This window comes from Melanotaenia boesemani, chromosome 7 (genome assembly GCF_017639745.1).
Source record: "Melanotaenia boesemani isolate fMelBoe1 chromosome 7, fMelBoe1.pri, whole genome shotgun sequence".
In the NCBI taxonomy this organism is placed as follows: domain Eukaryota; kingdom Metazoa; phylum Chordata; class Actinopteri; order Atheriniformes; family Melanotaeniidae; genus Melanotaenia; species Melanotaenia boesemani.
In genome coordinates, this window is record NC_055688.1 from 11721254 (window position 1) to 11745382 (window position 24129).

Sequence of the window (24129 nt, forward strand, 5' to 3'; positions counted from 1 at the left end):
AAATCAAACCTGATGGGAAACAAAAGCTTTTGGTTTTCTCTGTAGTGCCTTTGATTGCTTCCAGGAATAATACAAAAGCCTCAGAATTAATGTCTAATAGTTACTGGTAACAGTGGAAAACAAACAGTGGCACCTCACACAGTAGTTTAAAGTTTGTGGCAGTTTTCATGAGCCCCCAACGGTTTCTCTGTCTTTCTTTAGTTCACTCATGTTGAGTGTGAGGATTTATATAACAAAAGGCTTTGAAATGCAACTCAGAAGGCAACAACATGACCTATATTAAGCTACACGTTGCAGCTTGATAACTCATGAGGGATAGATCATAAATAATCATGATAGAATATTCCTTGCAAAGTGCAACCTCAGCAGAATTCAACACTTCCAAGACAGATACTTACATTTCTCACAGAATTTTCCGGTAAAACCGTCCACACACTGACACTGCTGCCAGGACCAGTGGTCCAAACAGGTGCCCCCATGTCTGCAAGGGCTGGCGGTACAGGCTCCTTCCAGTCTTGGACATCTACAGACAAAATAATACACAAACTGACAATCAGACCAGCAGTTTGACAGTCAGCTTCACAGTCAGCAGCCGGGGGGTCCGCTGTAAAAGAAACTCCAAAATGGAGGCAGATGAGCTGTGATTTCTCTCCCAGCGCGGCAACACAAAACCCTATAAAGAACCCCAGAGAATTAGCATATTAAAAGATCTGTCTTTGCATCACTATTCAGCAGCGAGATAGGAAAGAAAAAAAATTCCCTGGAATTCAGCAATTGGTTTTCTTCGTCAAAAATCTGCCATTTGTAGTTAAAAAAAACATCTTTTTAAAAACTCCTAAGAGGCTAGGAAAGTGTGAACAGATGTCCCACAGAGAGAGTCGAGGAGGTTAGAGAAGATGGACAAATAGAAAGAAGAGGAAGAAGATGGACAGAGTCTTAAATGAGGAGGGCTGACCTGTCAAGGATGCCCCGAGATGCCAGCGCCTGACTGGGCTCCAGCGGGCGGCCGTTGACAGCGAACTCCATGATGCAGCCGACAAAGTCGTGGGTGGCGACCTGACCGCGCCGATGAAGGACAGGTTCTATTGACCTCACTCCTCCAACCGACAGCCTGTTGGGCTGCACGTCTAGGATCCTACACATACACAAACATACAGATGCTCGATGCGCGCACATGCACAGAAATCCAATAGCCCAAAAATGCATTCAAGTCTTTTAAAGGTATTCAAACTCAAACACGCTTACAGAAAAAGACGCTGTGGGTCAGCGAAATTCACGACAATGCGCTCCCAAGATGCTTTATTTCTCGCTCATCATAGAGCACACAGAAAACCATGCAAAGTTTCAATTTTCACCCCACAAGGCCTGGCAACCACATCCATTCACTGAATGACAGCTTGCATCATATATGGAGCAACAGATGATGTTATTCTGACTTTGAGGGGTCTGTGTAACAGCATTGTAAAAATGTCAAGAAAAAGACATCTGACATTTTAACTATCAAAAATACATCCAGAGAGTTCAACAGCAACAGGGCTTATCAGTTTGTGATGATCCGATTGGGTCCACACATATTTAAATGTCAGAATTTTCCAATGGATAACCATCTATCTGGTCATTTTTTGTGATCTCGTGATCACTGACTTGATTTATTGTGCAGGTAATCAAGTCCATTAGAGGTCAAAGCTGTCTGAGTGGGCATCACAACTGATTATAACCAGCAGTAATAAAGGCTGTTGTTCTCTGCAGGTATGGACTATTTGGTGACTTTACAGTCTTCTCTTTATAAAATTCAATAGCATTGTCTTGCAAGAAAGAGTTTTATGTTTAATTCCACCACTAATGGAAGTTTTTTGGCTGCCTGTGCATGTGACCCTGAGAGTGATTTATAAGATGAATATAATGTGTTGCGTCATGACAGTAGGTCAGTAAAGACAAAAAGGTAAAAAAAAAAAAAAAAAAATGTTTATTGTTTAAACATTTTCCTGAATTCTGTTCAACACTTTTGAATTTCTGAATCATGGAAACAACTTAAAACATCACATCTGAGTTTTAAAAAAATGCAAACACTGGTGTATTTTTATTGAAAATGATTAGACGTTGTCCATCATTTTCTGGTGAGAAATACATCCTGTGTTCAATTAAACCCCCTGACTGTGTAATGTTGATTGACTGCAGACTGTTGTCAGGTCAGAGTGCAGCGCAGCAGCTGTAAAAAGTTAACTAGCTATGCTGGTGCCAGGTACATGGAACCATTTGGTTAGCTTGGAGTTTCCATTATTTTTCTGTCTTGAGGAATAATTCATTTGAGTTTTTCAGGCCTTGGAACAAAAACCGTCTCCATTTCTTTTTTCTGGTTTACACTTTGGATGGATTGGAGAGCAGCTGTTGAGTAAACGTTACGTGTGTGTGCGTGACTCTCCTACCAGTCGGTGTGTACTGCCACGTTGCTCACAGCGCAGTAGCCTGGTTCATGGTCATCACCACACAGGTCCACAGTCAGGGATGCAGCCTACATGATGACAAGAACACAAACACAAGGGTCAAGTCTAACTCTCTTTGGGAGACTGACTGTGGTCTACATAAACACCAACAAACGGTCTCCATCACTGTTATTTGTGTCAGGTATGGGAGATTGGGGTGGGTGACCCTGCAAGTACTCAATCAGTATCTGTTACTTCGTTTTTATAACCGCTGTCAAGTGGGAGTCACCATCCCACTCAAACTGTTTCAGTCACTCAGCTAGCATGAGCTTTATGTAAAATAAGAGGATAAGCATGCTTATTGACTGGATTCAGTGTCAACAGATGGAGTTTGGTTTACTGGTGGAGCAGCACACAGTATTTAATAAAGAAACATGCCACTTGCACAGATGAGAATCTATAGGCTTTAAAATTAGATGCTCAAATATCTACAATCATGTAAAAAGTAACGTAAAGCATCTGTTATTAAGTTTTTTAACTTGGCTTTCACACACGGTCCACTCAGTGACTGTGGGGTGTCCAGGTACTGTGGTTGCAAAACAAGCCCAAATCATCATGCCTCCACCACCATGTTTGACTGTTGATTTGAGGTGTTTGTACTGATGTGATGTGTTTGGCTTTCTTCAGATGTGCAAAATACATATCTGTTCAGCCTTTTTTTCCAATGGGTTTTCAGAGTAAAGATGAAGCTTTTTTTTTGGCAGTGTCTGTGTGGTACATATCACATGCAACATTTCCTTATATGTAAAACCTTAGAAACACTTAAGGATACCATTTCTTTTTACTTTCTGTATGACCTTTGGCACAACACTGTTTTGTGGACAGTCTAACAATGAATAAATGCATTGTTCATCTTGCTCTGCTTACAGAGCTAATGGTTTTATTTTAGTAAATCAGAGCTTAGCTTGTTTTTTGCCATTTCTGAGGTTATATTTACTTAATTTTAAGTCGAGATAAGGACCAGGTTATATGTCATTATGTCCTGCAAGATAAGTATTATTATTAGAATTATAGAGAGCATACTTGAATTTTAATAAAACATTTCATGTGAAAATTTTATGTTATAATTATGATGGCCTAAAAGGGATGGAAAGCAAGAATCAGAAGAATCAAATGTCTGTTCTCCTTTAGCCCAAGTAGGTTTTTCCCACAGTCCAAAGACATGAATGTTTAAATGATTCATTTGTGATTATAAATCAGTGGAGGCAGTTAGCATCGATGTGCATGGCTCTCTGTGTTAACCTTCTGATGGACTGATAACCTGTCCAGGGAGTACCTTGCCTCTCACCCAGTGTCAGCTGGGACAAACTCCAGCACCTCCATGACCCTTTGCAGGATTTATAGGGTGTAGCTAATGGATGGACGCTGAGTGTGCTTAAATGTTAACTGATTAGAGGTAACAGGTCCTCGGTGCCCAATTACCTTCCTTGTTTTTACAGTCCAATGAAAATATTCAATACTGGACCAATGATTTTTTTTTCTTTTCATTTAGTCTGGTTGTCAATATGAATCACTAAATAAACAAATTTATTGTTATTAAAGGAACAGTTTAACATTTTGGACAATGTGCTTATTTATTTTCCTGCAGAGAGTTAGGCGAGAAGATCAAAATGACTCCTGTATGTTCATGAAAAGTACTGTCAGGCTGGAGCCAGAAGCTGTATAGTTTAGCAAAGATGAAAAACAGGGCTGCTGCTGGTAGCCTCACATCTGGCTTATAGATACAACAGTAATATCCATCTTCTCTACTCTTCTAACTCTGTGCCAGATGTAAAGAAGTACTTTCCAAAATGCTGAACTATTCTTTTAAAGATTGTTTTTATCTAACTCAAGAATCTACACAAACTAATGACTAATTTCCTTTAAACTTGATTACACTGAGAAAGAATTACAGTGAATAAATGCAGTGAGAGTACAGACCAAAAAGGAGGGGTGGTACTGCAGAAGTTAACCCCGCTGTTGGAGGTGGCTGTAGCAACTCCATTCATGGTGGTGTAGAAAGCGCTGGCGTTTTTACCAAAAAATTTAATCATATATCAATTATAACTCAATATCTGTTGTGAGGAATGAGACCTCGTAATGACATCTGAAGAAAACTTGTTTGCTCTAAACATCCTGTTATCAATCCAGAAATCCTGGTTTCTTTTCCATGTTCCAAAAGTATTTGGAAAGGCTGACCAATAAGGCTAAATGTCCACATGTTCTGCTCAAATGCAAGTTTTATTATTTCTAAGATAAATTAGAAATGAATGGTCCATTCCATCTGCATTGAACGAGAGGGTCTGTAACTACTTAAGGTGATGTCACAGCTGGAGTACTACACCATAATGATTACATCCAACCACACAATAACAAAGCCATGCTTAAAAACAAAAATATACACATTTATTTCTGTGCAGGGGTGGCTGACTAGGTGGGTCAGGATTTCTGGATGGAGATTGAGTTTTTAAACTGTATCATTTCGGTTGTTTTGAGCACTACAAGCTAAGCCAATGTCTCCAATAATGTGTCACAATTAAAATGACAAACCTAAGGAAGCAAATTATTTTTCATTATGATGGCTGACAAGAGTGGCATAGAAATGCCAGATATTACAGGAAACGCTTCCTGCTTCTCGTTAGTGGCACCAAAGCATTTGCCCAGATGTGATATTGTTGTCTCTCTTGTCTGTGCTCTGAAAAGGGAACGACCCCACAAGGTAGAAAAGAAATGGGCTGGTGAGGAAACTATCCGGAAAAGTGTGTGAAAGTGTTTAAAAACCAGGGCAATCACGTTCCACCTCTCCTGGAGTTTAAGTAAACACGGACCACACCAGCCCGGATCTCTGACACAAATCATCTGGGAGAGCGTGACCCTGCCGAGCACACACACACACACACACAGACACACACACAAACAGAAAAAAAAAAAAACTTGCACGCACACTTCATTCATGGAGTACAAATATCTTGAATACTTGGACATTTGTAATTCACTGAAGCTCCATAAAGAACCGCATCAACATTAATGTGTTTTCCGGTGATCAAAGGCGCTGCAGTCATGCCTTATGCACACTAGATCTACTGACAAGTGTCTCAAAATGTGGACGAGCAAACATTTCTCACAAGAAAAGCCTTTGGTAATTAGGAACAAATGTTACATGAAAAGATGACGTTTTATTTGTTCTGCTAACACTGATAGAAACGTGAAGAAAGCGCCGATGGAGATCATTGTTTTCCCCATGACTAATGTGATGGAGAGACCTCAGCATCGCTCTCTGTTGTGGTACATGGGCCGAGTAACTGCTGGTCCACATTTATTTTGTGCCTGTTTCGGGAACAAATAATTCTCCTAATCAAGAGCTTGTTGATTAGCCGCTGGTGCTGATCGACAATGGAGGAAACGAAGCTGTCAAGCTACATTTGCAAACCGCATTTACACATGGTTTTAGTCTTTGTTCAGAGTTGAAACACTAATTCAAAACAAACTGACTTTGCTGTTGCCATCTCTTTTTCTTCTTGTCCATAGTGTTGGCTTTATAGCAGAACAGAAGCTGTTGTTTCTTGGGAAAAAAATGGTCTTGGGGAGGATTTATTGACTGAGATTGTTGGTTTTTTGCACTTGTATTCTATGGGCAAGCTGATGTCTGTTTCAGGGCCAGAACCAACTATGATAAGTATTAGACTAATTTAGCAGACTGATATCTGGAATTAGAAACTGGCTGACATCTGCAGAGAGGGAAAAACACTTGTATCAAACTATCGGTGATGGTGTACCATCATGATTTTCTTGTGTCTTTGTTGTTTTTGGAAAAAATAGCTGTGGTCATTGGTGAATGTGCTACACCTGCACAGGGAGTGAGTGGCTACGCTTACTTTATCAATTATTTGGGCATGGATATTTTTATTTTGTGGACTTCTCTCTGCTGTTACCAACATGAGTTAAGTTAGTAACACTACTTCAAAAATCTTACTGAAACATCTTTATTTACATATTTACACATTTGTTCAAAAGAGTACTTTTGAGTCTTTATCCTAAACTTCCAATGAAATGCCTAGTGGAGCCCTACATGCTTACACAGAAACTACAGGGGAAAAAGCCAAGCTGTAATTGGTCAGCTCCAGTGGCCTGAGCTGAGACTACCAACCAGTTTTGAGTAAATATTACATTAATAAGACTTTACTGAACTTAAAGTTGGTATCAGTTATGCCTCAAAGTGCAGGATGAGACAAAAACAGTAATTGTTTTCTTGTGAATGAAAAACAACAAAACAGCCTTTTTATTATTGGCCCAGAGGTTGTAAAATTAATCTGAAGGCACAATATTTTGTGATATCTAGCTAAATGGATCCCATTGTTGGTGAGACACTACTTAAGACCGCTGAGAGGTGACTACACACATTTTCTAACACATCCTTTCCACATTAATTTAATAATAATGTGTCTCTTTTGTAGCAGTTTCTCAGAGCTACATTAGTACCTTCAGCAATCCTTTTATCTTTTATCATGAGTAAGATCAGAAACATCTTGCTGCATGACTTTGTTGGCTTCACTTGGAAAAATGACGACTATGGGTTACAGACCGGTGCAGCTGAACCACTGGTGCAAAAGGAGCGCATGCTGCAGGATTTCCTCCTGCTGAAGCCAATGCTTGCAGGATCAGGAAACCCGTTGTTCAGAGAACCTTGCCGATTCCTGATTACTTCACTTGGAGAAATGTTCCCTGATTTCAAAACTCTGACTGAAGTGGTGCTTGAAATTCCAGTCTCCAGTGTGTCAGCACAACGTGGATTCAGCCTCCAGAGCAAAATCAAAACAGCCAAAAATTTGTCTGTCCGAGGCCTAAGTCCAAACCCTCATGACAATACCCTCTGCAGCAATCCCACTTAAAACATTTGATTATGCACAATGAGGAGTACAATTCAGTTCAATTCAAGTCCATCCAGACCAGGAGGAACGTGTGAGGTGTGCGTTCAGGCTACAGCAGGTTAACGCTTGATATTTTAAGTGCAATTGTTTATTTTCATTATTTATTTAGATACTAAGGCCACAGTCAGTGCTTGTTGTCACCACGAAGAAATTCATCTGCTTGATGTGCAATAGCACGGTGTGGATTCCCTGTTCAGCTTGTTTTGACTGAATATGAATTAAAAATGTGTAAAAATGAAATGCTAATGAATATGACATTATTATCATATAAAAAATTAAAGTGATGGGTAGAAATAGATTATGATGGTATTTTTATGACCCTGACAGACATCAAAAAAGTCTAGTGCAACTTCTGAATTGCCCAGAACAATACAAAATATTTTTTTGTTCTTGCAGCCTCAAGAACAAGAACAAACTTCTCATGGAGTATGTAACAAGTTTACGACAGATTTTAACCACAAATGTCAGACTACACAACTGTTCCACTGTTTCTTCTAATTCACATTAAGAAAATGGGACGAGTAAATGAAAACAATCATAATAAAAAAAATGATTCTATTGCATGAAAAAGGTTCTTATGTCCAGCAACTGTTTGTAGTCTTAGCAGGTAAACAATAAACATAGATGATTTACCAGCACCTTCTCAGGTATATATCAAGTTTAACGTAATTACTGAAACAGAGCTCTATCCATTTTGCTCCCGTGGATGAGCATGACAATTGTTTTGTTTTTCCTTTGCGAGGTTTGTCAGAGAGCTACTTCTTCTACTGAATTGCAGCCATTAGTAATGGAGCCCGTGGTCACTCTCTGGTGACACTATGCAGCTTAGTTTATTTGCTTCAAACCAGTAAATGAAAATGTGTCACATTTATTTCTGTTTTTTAAAACAGTGTTTCACATTTACTTTGCTAATTAATGTAGACTGAACACTGGCTTTATATTGGCTCCTGGCTTTTTCAATTATACATGACTACACAGTACAAATCAATGGGAATTTAATGTATTTTTTATGCTGATATAGCATGGGTGAAAAGAGCAATATGATTGAATTTTGATGCTGATATTCAGTTTGCTGTGAAGCCAGAAATAGTTGTGTGCTTAGGTGCTGCAGCGTAAAAGCAGCATTGCACCTGACAATCAAACTCTTCATGGAAACAATTGTCCTCATATACATGCTAATCAAAATGGTGACTGTTATTATATACATGAAGCACATTATAGCACCTGGAAAACAGAAATATGTAGAAAACTGTTAAAGTTTTGTAAAACTGAAAAAAAAAAAACAACTTGTGTCATGATGATTTTAAGTTTGTATGAACTCTCTACTCCCTCTCATTTTTGAAACCTTCAAAAAAGAATAGTGCATGGCTGTGTCTGTGGTTTCGGCTTGCTTTTCACATTAACTCACAACTCAGGCACAGGAACCGGGAATAAACCTCAAGACCTGACCGCTGAAGTGACCCACATCACCTTTTGCAAACATGGTGATCAGGTTCACTTTATACCGCATGCAGGAGTTAGCACTCTTAGCATGACACGCCAACATTTCTCTCTCACCCTTCAAGAGTGCTAACACGTCCACCTCAGTATTCAGTGGCCACTATATGCACAGTCCTCAACTTGTGCTGTATTGCTTTCCATCACGTCATTCTGCACCATCTCAAAACTGACAATTTAATGATTTTACCAGCTTCCTATGAAACCCCACTGCACGGCGGGAAATGACAGATTTGAAGTCCAGCAGAAGAGTTGCATTATAGAAGATTTGACAGAGCCTAGCTGATTTTCTTTTTTTTTCTCTTCAGTTCTTGCCACTGCTGGTAGGGAGAAGCCTCTCATTCAGAACACTGGAGACAATTTCAGCCTTCTGGGCCATTTTGGATCCTGGTATTGTAAATCACAGTGAGCAGTAAAATATAATTACCAACCATGAAAACCTTAAACTAGGCTACTAGTGGTTTGGAGGAGTTTAATTATCATCTGATGGTGTAAAAAAGAATATGAAGCCAAATGTGGATGCAGTTTTGAGCTGTAAAAACCCAGGGTATAAATGTTGTTGAATGTGCAGAATATGTCCATCTCAGATTTTCCTCACTTTTACTAGACCATAAAAACTAATAAGGCTAATTTCTGTCATAGAAATAATCCTTCTTACCATTCCAGCTCTCCTGGCGATGACTGTGTGGAACTGCCCATCTGAAACTTTTATCATGGTCATCAGTTTATAAGTTCCACTGCCCAAGTTAAAGGAGAAGCGCATCCGTCCCTCGAAGATCTCCAGTGCCAAAAACTCTGCCTTGTCTCCAGTCTGGTTGTCATGGTTGTACATAAGCAACGCGTTGTTCCTCAGGGTGGCAAATTTTATATATATGTAGTTATTGTTCGGATCCAAAGAAGGAAATTCCATGTAGGAAAGCTCCTCAAAACCATAGCTGTTAAGTTCGCAGTGTTTACCAAAAACCCCTGTGGACAAAAAATAATAGGATGAATCAGAGAGAAAACCAATGAATGACTCACAGGACGGCTATGATAAAATTATCTACAAATAAAACATTTGTAGTGTCATTATACATCTGTTTGTATTAAAAAGCAGATGTTACTGTAGCAGGATGATTTTTTTTCTTTTTGGCCAAAATTTGAAGCTTTTTTGGAGAACAGAAAATGAAAAAATGGAGGCACAAAATGAAATGACAGTGTTGACGTTTAAGAAACAGAGTAAGAAAGGATCTTTCCTTTTTCTTTTCAATTCAACAGAACTCTTAAGTACTCTAAATGTTTCCTATCATGACTTACCAAATGGACAATGACAGTAATATCCATCCACCCGATTCTGACAGGACCCGCCATTAAAACAAGGGTTACACTCACAGTGATTGATGATGGAATCACACGTTTTGCCTGGGTTCACAGAACAACACAAATTTAAATGGATGGGCTGGCAGGCAACACATAGTCATGCAAACAAACAAAAAAACTTTTCCTGCAAAAAATGTTAAAAAAAAAAGGAAGCTGCTAAGTCACCTGTTTCAGTGCAATTAAAAAAAATGTTCATATATGTGATGCTATTTTAAAATACACATCACATGTCCATGAGTACATCATTTCAGCCACAAAAAACATCTTGAAACTTTTTATAGGAAAAAAGAAATTATCTCATGCAATTGGCTGATTCTTCTCACTAACAATCAGGCTTTCTAACTTACTAAAAGATCAAGTTGCATTTGAACTGGACTGTTTTTCCCTCATTTTTTTGCAGTGCAGACAGACAAACTGATGAAATGTACATGAATGGCTGCCACACATGCAGGCAAACTTATATGGCTTAAAGGTTTAAAGGTAAGGAACGTTATCCTAAAAATAACAGGTACAAATGATGCATGGCACATGGTGCGAGAGACAGAGAGACTGACAATGAGCTTCGGGAATACATTTAATGCTGTAAATCCAGAGACAAGTTGCCTAATGGAGATAGATTCTGCTGCCAAAAAACAGTCAAGGGGGAAAACAGGAAGTTGAGAGTTCACAGTGAGGCCATGCAAACTACTGTAAGTCAGTAGGTGCATTGCTGCAAAAGGGTCATTTATCTTGATGAAACTGAAAATTTTGCAGTCATTTTTTATTGTAATAATAAAAAGGGACAGTAATGACTTGACTAGAGGCAAACTGCCTTCTACAGCCACCTTTTAAAATGTCTTTCAGATGCTGTTGTCAGGGGCTGGACATCATGCAGGATCCAAGTCCTTGCTCTAAGTATTTCCACTCAAAATCCACTTCCCATTTATTAAGGCCAATAATGCAGCGTATTCATTACATTTCCAAATTAAAAAGCCTGATTGGATCTTTTATAAAGCTGCTCATTTGTCAAACAACTCAAAACACAACCCAATACAAAGTCCTTGATTAAGAAATCCCTGTGTATACAGTTGGATTAGAAATGTGCCTGTGTGTGGTCATAGCTGCATTTGCTTGAAGACACAGAAGGAAATGGGATACTGGTGAACAATCTGTGCAGTTGGGACTCAAGTTCTGACAAAGGTCAACTTCGTACCATCATTTTTATTAAAGCAAACATGGCTGGCTGATATGAATCACAGCTGATACCCCCCAACAAGCAATCGAAAACCTAACTGTTTTTGGCAGCCTTGCTTAAATTCTATGGCTAAAATACCTCCTGGAAACGTTCAGAAGCAAATATTTTCATTGGACTTAAATTTGTGTGTGACTACATTACTCTGAGTATGTGAGTGTCCCCACATTATTTTTCCAGGTCTTACATGAGTGACAGTGTGGACAGATATAAAATGTGACTCCTGTATGTGTAGTACCTGCAAATCCAGATTTACAGAGACAGTTGAAGCCGCCGGGGAAGTTCTGGCACAGAGCCCCATTCTTGCAGGGGTTGGAAAGGCATTCATTGATATCCCTCTCACAGGCCATCCCGGTGAAACCTTCAGGACAGGTGCATGAAAAACCTCCCACTAGATTGTGGCAGGTGCCACCATTGTGGCAGGGCGATGGCTGGCACTCATCGATGTCTGTCTCGCATAGAGCTCCTGCGTATCCTGGTCTGCAGCTGCAGGCGTATGGTTGCAGAGGGTAGTTGGAAACAAGGATCACAGGGACACTTTCTTCTGTCTTCATATCAGGCCCGACACTGAGACGCCGCTTGCAGCTGCCTCCATTCTGGCATGGGTTATGCATGCATGGATCATGGTCCACCGCATCTATTTGCACCCCGCTCTGTCTATATAAAATGTCTTTGATGCTTTGAAAGAATGTGGCCACACCACTGGGGTTCACATATTGTCCATGGCCGCGTTTCACAGCTGCCATCAGGAAAGTCTGATTGTTAAGCTCAAATGCTCCATAAAGCAGGACCCCTGTGCCTAGTCCTGCCAGCTGAGAGTTGGCAATGCGTAAGAAGCTGAGGTAGTGATTGGTCAGAAAACTTTTGACTCCTTCAGACTGGAGTCGGATGAGTATGCTATTGTCCACAGTGGCATTAGTAAACCCAATAAACAGAACTCTGGCTGTATTACTGACTGAACCGTGGACACCATCACTGCTGCGGACAGTTAGTTCAAAGGTTCCGTCTGTTGAGCGGGCTTTGGAGTTGAGGTTGCACGTTCCTGTTGGGATACCAAACAGACTGGAGGATGGAGGGATAAGAGAGCAGTGAAATCTATCGTGAATGTCAGGGTCTTGTGGTTTGACGTCTCCCAGAGATCCTCCAGGAAACATATTTCCAAAGTAGTAGACAAAGATTTCCATGGATCGTGGTTCAGAAGGGTTGTCGTTCTGATCGTTTACTTTGATGTGAACTGTTCCTGTAGAGGACATTTGAGGCACACCAGAGTCTTTAATCACTACATAGAGGTAGAAGTCACTAATTTGTTCTCTGTCTATCTCCCGGCTGGTGGTTAACACCCCAGCTGAACTGAGACTGAAGTAACTGTTGGCAGAGCCAGAACTCAGGAGGTTGTAAAAGAAAGGGCCTTGGTTGGGTGGTAGGTCTGGGTCGGAGGCTGTCAGTGTCGTAACTGCAGTGCCAGCTCTTTGGTTCTCCATAACTTCAGCATAGGAGGTTGTCAAAGTTGGGCCATTATCGTTGATATCTTCTAGATTTACAATGATAGTGGCGCTTCCTGTAGCTGGGGGTGTGCCAGTATCCACAGCAAGAACAGTCAGATTATATACAGGGGTTGTCTCTCTGTCCAGCTCTGCTGCCACAGAAACCTGGCCAGTTTTTGGGTTGATCGTAAAAACATTTTTTTCAAATTCAGGAGCAATGGAGTAAGAAAATCTGCTCCAGCTTGGGACAGAATCGAAGTCCTCCGCACTTACAAAGGTGACCAAGCCACCAGGAGACAGACCTTCACTAACTTGCACATCGTACAATTCTTGGGTAAAAACAGGTGGATCGTTGGCATCAAGAATAGTAATATTTACAAACACCTCATCAATATCTGCTCCACCAATGCTTCCTGCATTCTTTGCCAACACCTTTAGTGAAATCTTCTCTTCTTTCTCACGATCTAGAGTACCTGTGACATAAATCTGCCCAGTTTTCTTGTTGATGCCAAAGCCCTTCTTTCTGCTTCTTCCAAAAATGAGGTAGTAAACGACTCCATCCTCTCCTTGGTCTCGATCACTGGCAAAAACCTCCCCGACCACTGTGCCTTTTGGAGCAGCTTCAGAGATTTCAAAGTAGTACTGTTTGGAGACAAAGCGGGGAACGTATTCATTGGCTCCCTTCAGCTGAATGTTGACATTGGCGAAGTTGCAGCGCTCTTCGTCTGGGACATTGAAGGCCTTCACTGTTAAATGATAGACCTGCTTAGCTTCATAATCCAAAAAGCCCTGGGTGGTGATGGTGCCCGTGTTCGGGTCAATAACAAAGAGGTCGCTGTCTGATGACTGGATCACGTAAGCCATGACTGCATTAGCTCCTGAATCTCGGTCTATGGCATTCAATTTCACCACAGTGGTGCCACTGGGAACGTTTTCCTGCACAATGGGGAAGTACTCGTCAGGCTCAAACACAGGAGGGTTGTCGTTTACATCAGTCACATGTACTTTGACAGAGACATAGCTTGTTTTTGCAATCCAACCACCATCAGTAGCTGAAACTCTAAGCTCATGTTGTTGCTTCTCTTCAAAGTCCAGAGGGTGAGCTAGAGATAACACTCCAGTTTTACTGTTAAGTGCAAACAGACCCTTTTCATTGCCTGAAGTAATGTTGTAAGTAATAAGGCCATTCATTTCTTTATCTTTGTCTCTGGCAGACAGAGTTCTTATTGCTGTTCCCACAGCAAGGCTTTCTGGTACAGTGGCAGAGATTTGGCTTTGTGAGAACTCAGGTGTGTGGTGGTTTTCCTCCGTGACTGCAATCCTCACTGTCGTCCGTGCAGACAAAGGAGGATTTCCTCTATCACTAGCAGTGATGTCGAGGAGGAACATTTTGTTCATATCAGAAGTGAGGGAAGAGGCCACAGTAATCCCTCCACTTGTTTTGTCTAGTTTAAATTTACTAGAACTGTTTCCTCCTGTTATTAAGTATTCAACCTCTGAATTAAGGCCAAAGTCTTTTTTATCCTGTGCTACAACTCTAATTAATTTAGTGCCAACCTTGACACTTTTAGTGACAGGAGTGAAGTAGTTAGGAGAGTCAAACTCAGGGGGGTTATCGTTGCTGTCTACAATATTTACAATCACAGTCGTCTCACTCATTAAAGGTTTGACTGCTCGGTCTGAGGCCGTGACAATGAAGCTGTGGCGGTTTATATTTAGACTGCTAGCACCTGTGGAGTTCTGATACTTTAACAGCTGCTTGACAAATATCTCTCCAGAGCTGGCATTGATTCTAAAATACTCTGACTGTGATCGAATGAAATAGAATATTTTGCCATTGAACCCCTCATCAGGATCAGTGGCAGACACCTGCGTGACCAAGGAGCCCACTTCTGTGAGCTCGGGGTAGTCCATATAGTAAGATGGACTGCTAAATCTGGGAGCATTATCATTAATATCTGAAACAAATACAGTTACATCTGTGCTAACTGTCCAGCCAGAGTCATGTGCAGAAACTTTGATGATGTAGTGATTAGTGTCTTCCCTGTTAAGAGGCCTACTAATAGTTATGTCTCCTGTGTTCGGATTAATATTGAATGGAAGACTGGTGTCTGTAATTGAATATCGGCTAATGGCGTTTGAACCAGCATCCTCATCTGTGGTCGTGACTCTGGTGACAATGTAACCCACTGGTGCATTTTCAGCCACTGTAGCGCTGAAAATCTTGGAAAACCTGGGGGCATTATCATTCACATCCAACACGTTGATGTGCACTTTGACCGTTGTGCTCTTTAGTGGTGAACCACGGTCAGTGGCTCTCACTTTCAGAGTGTACAGAGCCACTTTCTCCCGATCCAGCGGCCTGGTGGTTCGTATTTCACCAGTGGCTCGATTAATGCTGAAACTGTTCTCTTTGTTACCATCCATGATGGCATACTCCAGCTGTCCGTTAGGCCCGTTGTCCAAATCCACAGCAGAGACCAATAGCACTCGCTGAGGTGAAAGGTTCTCCAATATCTCAGCATGGAAAGGATCCTTATCAAACACTGGGTGATTGTCATTCACATCCAGCACAGTTATTTCCACTTTTTCATAGGAGGAATAAGGTGGGAATCCTTGATCTCTGGCTTCAATCCAGAGAACGTATTTCTGAATATGCTCATAATCCAGCGGATGTCTGATAGACAACTCACCCGATAGCTGATCTATGTGGAAAGCATTATCCAAATTGCCACTAGCAATGTAATACGACAGTGGTCCACCCCTCATAGAGGACCCTGTCACCATTGTAACAATGTGGTTGTTTGGCTGACTCTCTGGGAAGGTGAATTCACGCTCCTTCAGCTTGATGACAGGGAAGTTTCCTCCAGTAACAAAGCGCACAGTCACGGTGGTTGTATCTGTTTTGGGGTTAGCTCCACCATCTTTGACACGAACTGTGAGGGTAACCTCAGAATTTCCGGTCAGCCTCTCATTGGCGGTGATGGCACCTCTTACTGGGTCAATCTTGAATTTCTCAAAGTTGCGCCCTATTAGTGAGTAGTGCAGCTGGGCATTGGAACCAGAATCCTCATCAGTGACAGTAACGGCAAAGACCAATGACCCTAAACACACAAACAGAAAGCGATTAGCTTCAAACCAGTTGATTTACACAAAATATGCTCATGCTGAAGCAAATATAATTTTACTATATATTATAATATTTATTTATTAATAATTATCATTATCAATTTAAAGAAATAATCTCTATATGCTATAAACCATAAACAATTACATGGTCGAATCAGGCAAAGTTGAGCTTAACACTGAAGTTATACATATATCATTTTTTTGAGCACACTGCGTAGAGACAATAGAAGCAAACCATGACATTTTCAGTACCTATTGAGGCACTTACTAACCTGCTGCAGTGGAAGCAGGGATGTGAGTGACGTATGGGTGGTGATGGAAGCGTGGAGGGTTGTCATTGATGTCAGCCACCGTCACGGACACAGTGGCGGAACTGGACAAGCCCTCGGGCTGCCCTCCATCTGTTGCCATGACCAGCAGCTGGTAATTGGCACGGTACTCTCGATCCAGCAGGGAGCTGGTGATAATCTGTCCGGTTGCAGGGTTGATGGAGAACTGGCCATGTCCTCCGCTCAGACTGTAGCTGTGGGAGGGATGAAAGAAATGTTGCTGGAGGCTTTGCAATATTTCACAAACTAATTAGGTCTGTTTGGTCAAGCCATTTGTAATGATGTATTCTGAACATTAAAAAGGCACATTTAATTTACACATAAAATAGACCACAAACTCTTTTTGTTTCCTCTATTTGGTGTCTGTGGAGATGCTTTAATTCCTGCATTATGAGAACATCTTATATGATCATGAGGTAATTGTATCATTATATGTCTGTTATGTGAAAACCAACCATTAGGTGATTCATTACCACTGAAAGAGCTGTCAAAGTTGCTTCATCAAAGCTGGCTGAAGGGCTTTTTCCACATTAATACAATGTGGTCTACAGAGGGCACTGTTTCAAGGTTTACCAGAGCACATTTACAGTTATATATGTTCAGTGATGGTCCCGATATGTTACTCAGGAGACATCAAATTTGTTTTAGAACCAACTGATACTTCCAGTTTTATCTTCAATCAGATGCAGTTGTTATGTTCTGCTTCACTGCGTCTGAGTCTCTGCTGTCCAGACTGCTTTCTCTGCTGGAAATTAAAAACCTACCAATTCTTTGATTGATTTTATTGAACATAAAATGATTATATGGAACATTATGATTATAAATTAAGAATCAGTGAAAACTCAATATCTAAAAAAATATATCACACACAACACAAACAAAATATGGGATACATAACAGCATGAAACATAAAACTCATCAGGACTGAGGGGCCACTCTCCTTTGCTTTCAAACAAATATCATGTTTCATCCTGTATCTGATGAGGCTCCAGCAGGACCCCAGACATAAATGTAAACTGACACATACATGTACACACCAGTGCATATTTTGAAAAGGTTCCCTGAAAAAGCATCCCCCTCCAGAGATGGGACGACAAATTGCAGAACAACGTGCGAACTATGAGTGGCTGCAAAGCTTATTTGGACATCGTCACCAATATAAACCGTCCACAGATGCTTGTGGTGGGAATATGGTCCAGAGACAAGTCCACATTTGGGACTAATGTTTAATGGATTGTGAGAGTCAAAACCAATAACTGAAGGTAACTGGTTTTGGTCTCCATTAAGGGCCTCGAACACTCTAGAACTCCTGATGGGCACATCTCGTACTGTCATCGACAATTAACATCCTCATTACTTTGTTTTGGGAAACTGGAACACGCTGCGGTACCCCCAATGTGTACTCAGTGGGGTTACTAAGGAAAGAGGAGGGGTTGGACCTGAGTCAGCGTCCGGCTTGAGAGAGACTTGCCAGAAGCTCTTACAAGCTCCCCCACAGAGGGGGCTGTGAGTGTGAAAAAGTCGTCGTCCAAGCCTGGAAACCACAACCTAAAATCAAGACTTTGGGTGTTGACTAAAACTTTACACTATGCAACTAAACTCCTGTCGTCAATTGCAGCATCAGCCTGGAATTTCACAAAAGGTGGTGATGAGGTAAAGCACTTTACTGGAAGCTTGAGGAAAGCCAAAACCCAGTTCTGTAAGGCCCTGAAAGGGTATTATCAAGGAATCAAAGCGAAGTAAAACTGACCTGATTACTCACACCAAAACCATGCAGAGCAACATAAATCTCCAATGCATTGTGAAAAATTGATTCCTTAGAGTTATGGACACATAAGATTTATTTCTGAGTGAATGTAGTTGTGATGAAGTGAAACTAAATAATGTTCCTTCTTATTTTCATGTGGTTACTTTTACTTCCTCTGGTTATTTAAGTAATTGCAGTAATAAAATTTAAAGAGCTAATTTGAAGGAAATTTTATTATACAGTTTTTCTTTAAGTTTGAATTATTCTGAGAAATGTCAGCATAATCCCAAGTGCTTAAATATGAGAAAAGTGGGCTTCCTCTGATGAATCCTGAAGCAGTTCTATCTCTAATTATAAAGTCTTTAGCAGTCTGATTGAAGAGTTCTGACTCATTGGTGGGGAGTTCAGGCTTATAGTATTTAATAATTTAATTAAGTGAGAAAATTATGTAGTGATAAATGAAAAAAAATTGAATAAAAAAATCAAAATAATATATGAAAGAAAATAATGAAATTACCTTATAACACCATTGATGCCCACATCTGCATCTGAGCTGTTGACCAAGAGCACATCTGTCCCTGTCGGGGCGTCTTCTGTGATGGTAGTGTGGAAGGTGGAGGATGTGAAAACAGGGACGTTATCGTTAACGTCGTCTACCAGGACCGTTACCGTACCCGTTCCACTCAAGGATGGAGAGCCTGGAGGTGGAAGGAGAAATGGAAAAATGAAAATAAAGATGCATGTCACCTGCAGTTCCCTTCTCCTTCGCTGCACATCCTGAAGAGAAGCGAAAAGTTGAAAATCGTCTCAATAACCAGGACAGAATCGACTTTTTACATTCTGGGATATTTCTAAGTGACAGTATAGCAAACCACTTTGTGCCACAGTGAGTGGGTAAAGGAAACACATATGAAAATCATTAAGATGCTCAGTGTCACTTCAGACACACTTTGATTTACTAGTCGGCAGTGTGAGGACTCAGTGTAGTCTTTCTGCTGTCTTTCAGTCAACCAAATTTCTTTGAGCACATCTTTGCATTTCCGTAGGTTGTACTGTCACATCAACACACATCAGCACAAAACACATTAAAGGGGCTCAATGTCTGTGAAACCCAATCTTTCAGGCATCCTTCCTGGAGTCTTAGATGCTTATAGATTTAATCTCCACACTGAGGTATCTATTTTAAGGTGCATGGCAGAGTAAGTTAGTCCGTGGAATTTGAGTAAGGAAGTTCTATTTTCAGCCATAATCTAACCAATCTTTTCTCCCAGAGCGGGTGACGAAACAGGCCGAGCTGGGCCCTGTGGGGTTGGTTTTAATCAATAGCAGATGAAAATGAGCTGCGTTGCAGAAAAAGCTTGATGAATAGAAGAGATTCAGACATCTGCCTTGCTTGAGCTGCCCTTTGTAATCCTTCCTTAAATGGCCTGCTGAACTGACTAATCTATATTTCAAACATAAGCACAAGTTCGGCCTCGTTACTAAGAGTCAAACAGTGGGATTTGGGGACATCTTTGAAAGCCTGGAGGTATTTTGAGCTCTTAATGATGTGCATGTGGTTTACAGTATAAATACCATAAGCACAGAGAGCACCTGAGAAGCAAGAACAAGCTGAGATCAGAAAGCTGCAAGAGGCATTTTTACTTCCTCTAAAATAACCTCTTGAGGAATCTATGTGAATATATCAAATAAAATGTGCCCAAATAAGAACATGCACAATCCTGAGCTTGTGTATCCTTGCTGTGTGTATACAGCTGTTAAAAACATCAGATGCTTGAAACTGTGTTCCGCGGGGGCCTGGATTAATAAGAGATAATAAAAACATTTGGATTGTGGCCACAAAAATTCTCCCTTAATGCCGTGCCGTGCAAAATCAAAACATAAAGAATCTGAGAAACGAGTGAGCTGAAGATGGGGGGTCAGAGAGAAAGCTGGAAGGACTCTGTGGCTTTATTACTCAGCCAACATGGATTTTCTTATAAATATGAGAAAACCAGGGCAACATTCTTGTTATGCTTTGCAATAGGTCCTGTCATTTTGAAAGTCCAATAATTATCCCTGCCTCAGGAACCTCCTGTAATGACGCACAGTGATGATAAAATGACTCTTTTCCATCATACTGGTTTCACTTAAGGATGGAAAAGAGGAAAGATTGAATTATTTAACTATCTGACTTAAGCTATAGCTATGTACATTACAGATTGTCTAATACAAGGTGTTTGTTAATGTGTCTCCCAACTTCTAAATTATCCTAAATTATCTAACTAACTAACTTCTCTCTGTGACATGGCTTTCTTACAGCTTAGCTCCTACCATTTAGTATGAGTAAATAAACCCAAGGATAGAGGTACAAAAACTACCAAAAGAGTAGTCCTCACTTCATTTCAGTTATTCTAAAGTAATATGATGAATTTTACCAGGACTATAAATATTATTGTTTTCATCAGGCTAAAATTTTGACATGTGCAGTGTGAGAAAATGTTATGCTATGTTCCCCACAGCAAACTAGCAGCATTTAGCAATATCAGGATGCTAACACTTGCTAAAAAACAGCATGTTAGCTCTGCTAGCATGCAGATCAAAACTATCTTACTAAATTCAGTCTCCAATTGCTACATAGACTTCTTATTTACAACTTTTCTAAAATATTCAATTATTTAGCAGGATTACACATAGTCCATATCTCTTACAAGGCATTTTTTTATAATTAATAAAGGAAGTAAATGCTTCAAATATATTTAAATTTTGTCTAATCAAACTTTCTCTTAAAAAAATAGTCAAGTTAGCATTAGCAAAACTAGCAGCACATTTAGCAAACTTTGGTCGCTATGAACATTTGTTAAACAAATAACGGTTTAGAGATCCACATCTGGCACACAGAAACAACCAGCAGGATACAACTGAGAGTGTAAAGGTCCTGACGCACAAAGAAATCAAATCTGCTATAAGCGCTACCACTGCTGTTCAGCTGGTAACTCTAAACTCTGACCTCTTGCAAACAGAGAGCAAAGAGAATTTCCCTGTGTATGTCAACAATTTGAGCATCACTGTGAGGTTCAGAGACCACTGCAGTTTCTTTCAGTAGGGAAAGTCATTCTTCACAAACAAGATTTGAGTTAGTTTACTGGAACATCGCATCACAGCCTGGCTTTCTGACAATAAACAGACATTTGACCCAAAGCTTAATGTATCCAGGTTTTCTGGTTAGAACAGAAATGGCTTACAAGCATATTCAGAATAAACACAGCTGAATTCCTGAAGCAAAACAAATGACACAAGCAGATGTATCAGTAAACATTTTTTTAAATCTCAAAAGAGAACCAGAAACCAGAAAACTCTAATCTTTGGTGACTCATCACCAAAGTGAGTCTCTCTTAGACTTCACAGACTTTTAAAGATTCCTGTGTTTATGCCCATATATGGGAAATGTTGAAATTAAGGCGATTAGTTTTTTTTTTCTTTACAAATATTTGAAAATTGAATCTGAATCATGCTTGAAAACAAAATACTTTAAACTCCCTGTCAGTTTACACAGGAATGACTTACCACAATTTTGGTGTTAAATGCAAATCATTACCTGCCCTAGAAACATAATCCAATCATTAAATTTAAATTTATCCAAGTTATATTGAATCATCATACAGCTATTACATAATAAACAATCATAACAAGCAGCTAATAAGTGTTTCAGTCTAATGTGGTTAGCCGGATTAGTTAAGCAACATCATATTGACTGCAGCTTTCTAATCCGCTTGTACTTGACACTGCATTGTTACCCCTTTAAATACAAAGCATGATTGAATTGATGAATCATTATTAAGTGGGTTACCATAGCAACAATTTAGAGTACTTCATGCTCCTCCTTATCTGATCCTCTTAATTGAGGAGCAATCCAAGTCAGCAAGGTGTCTGTCTCACTTTAATCTAACCAGTGTAAAGCCGCTGCTGCCGGGCAGAGTGTGTTTGACAGTAAACAATCTGCTAAGACTGTTGTTGATCAAAGATGTTCCGTACAGGCTGGAGCTGCAGGGCCGATAAGTGGTTCTGGGAGCTAAGGGGCTATTTCTACAAAGGCCCTTAGCTCCAACCAAAGGACTGATTTCATGAAGAAAATGTTTGTTTTTGAATATGGAGCTGGCTGCGAAACAAAAACTGCCTTCTCTTACAAAGGGAACGCAGTGGTTGCATTTCAGTAGTATTGTTTCCCCACTGAGAGCGGAAGTAGCCCAAGCTACAAGGCTATCCATGTGTGTGTATGTGGAGCACACTGCCCTCCTTCCAGGCATTTCACTTTTACAAAGGATGTGATGTCACAACCTGTTTACTGCCTCAGGAGAATCAACAGCCTCCTCTGCTGGGACCTCTGGCCTCCACCTCTGTCCCCAAGCACATCAGAGACTCTGAGGCACAGGACGCTGTTACCATGGTTAATCCTTAGTAAGCACAGAACAGAGACACCCCACCCCCTAACAAAGACCTAAACTATGTTCATCTAATCCCAAAGCCCCCATGACACTCTTCAATGCAAACTTGAACCTGTGCTGACCCCACTGTCGTGGTCAGACATCAGTTAAATCATAGCTTTTTTTTCTACATCCTTCTTGGTTGCGGCATCATGTGCCTTTGTGGAGTCAAAAGAGTCAGGACGTGCCTCCTAAGCCTCCTAAGGCTCACTGATATCGCATATCCCCTGGCAGCTGTTACTGTAACCCCTCCATACCTCTTTCCCATGTGTAAATAGTTCAGATATATCTTGTTACATCGCGTGGGATGACAGATTTAGTCGAGGAACACTATATCTTGGCAGGTATGCAAATATATGTAAATGACAGTTGTTTGAAACAGTTATGGTTTGAGTGAGACGTTCTTAAGATTTATATGACAGTGGCTGCTAAATAACGGGGTCAACTCCACAGCTGAGTATGTTGTCTGTTCCGATTCTTAAATTTCCTCCAAATACCATACCTGTTATAGAAAGACAAGCAATCACAAAGCATTTTTATGTCCAGTATAACCTTCATCCTCTACTTCTTTTTATGGAGGGTGTGATTCAAAAGGAGAGGAATGCTCTCCAAGAGTGCTGAGAAATGTTAGCATCTCCTCCATCTTTGTTGGAATCTGGCAAAGCCCAGGGAAGACTATTGTCAGGGTCAATGATGTAGGTAACTGCAGCTGGGGTGGGTGCCACAACTCGAGCTCAGTGGGGAAATGGCAGAGGAATATGCCTGTATCTGGATCTGCACAATCAGGTCTATCCCTGGATGACAAATGACATCATTTTACCATGGAAAGAGAGCTGGTGGAAATTTGCTGTGGGGAGTCAGCTGCCTACCGGTGGCTGCCACTGACTGTGGTTAGACAAGTACTTTTCCACTGGCATATCCTGTCCCCAGACCCTTAATTCTTTCTCTTTATGTAGTGGGGTAAATTTGACACTTTTTATTGGAGTTAATTAAGAACAGTCTGTTTATTTATTTATTTAAGGAACAATCTGCATGACATAAATCCATTGATCAATGCATATAATTTAAGACACTACTAAAATGCTTATGAAGCTATGATCATTATATCTGAAGGGCTGTAATTTGTAGGTCACTTGTAGCCAATACAGATAAGGCAATCAACCTTTTCCCTGCCCCAGGTCTGCACCATGAGCGTAATCTCATTTCAGGGTTAACCTCAGGTCACCAAACCGCCACAACCTCACACAACTCTCCTGGTGATTGAATCCCCATTATCATTGTTTTTACCTGAAGCTGAGATCCTATCATGACTAAAGATCTCTTCTTAAAAACTCTTAAAGCTCAGTATATTTTTACATGATTCATTTTGATGTGCTTAGAAACTTGTTTTTGAACCAGCTGCCACTCATCGCTCTCGATCCAGCAAAATGTCTGGACATATTTGAACCAAATTCATCTTGTGTGTGTCGAAGCGGGGTTGGGGCCCAGAAGGGAATTTTC

General features: G+C 40.5%; 1 protein-coding gene across 1 annotated transcript in view; it reads right to left on the reverse strand.

The window, feature by feature from the left end:
* Positions 1-24129, reverse strand: part of LOC121643534 (protocadherin Fat 4) — a 119185-nt gene that overhangs the window by 13529 nt on the left and 81527 nt on the right. Inside the window, exons 7-14 of the mRNA XM_041990998.1 lie at positions 18684-18864; positions 16363-16613; positions 11716-16065; positions 10184-10288; positions 9546-9853; positions 2427-2512; positions 956-1135; positions 399-523 (exon numbers count right to left, since the gene is read on the reverse strand). Of these exons, the coding sequence (XP_041846932.1) occupies positions 399-523; positions 956-1135; positions 2427-2512; positions 9546-9853; positions 10184-10288; positions 11716-16065; positions 16363-16613; positions 18684-18864 (5586 nt within the window). The remainder of the gene's footprint in view (positions 1-398; positions 524-955; positions 1136-2426; positions 2513-9545; positions 9854-10183; positions 10289-11715; positions 16066-16362; positions 16614-18683; positions 18865-24129) is intronic.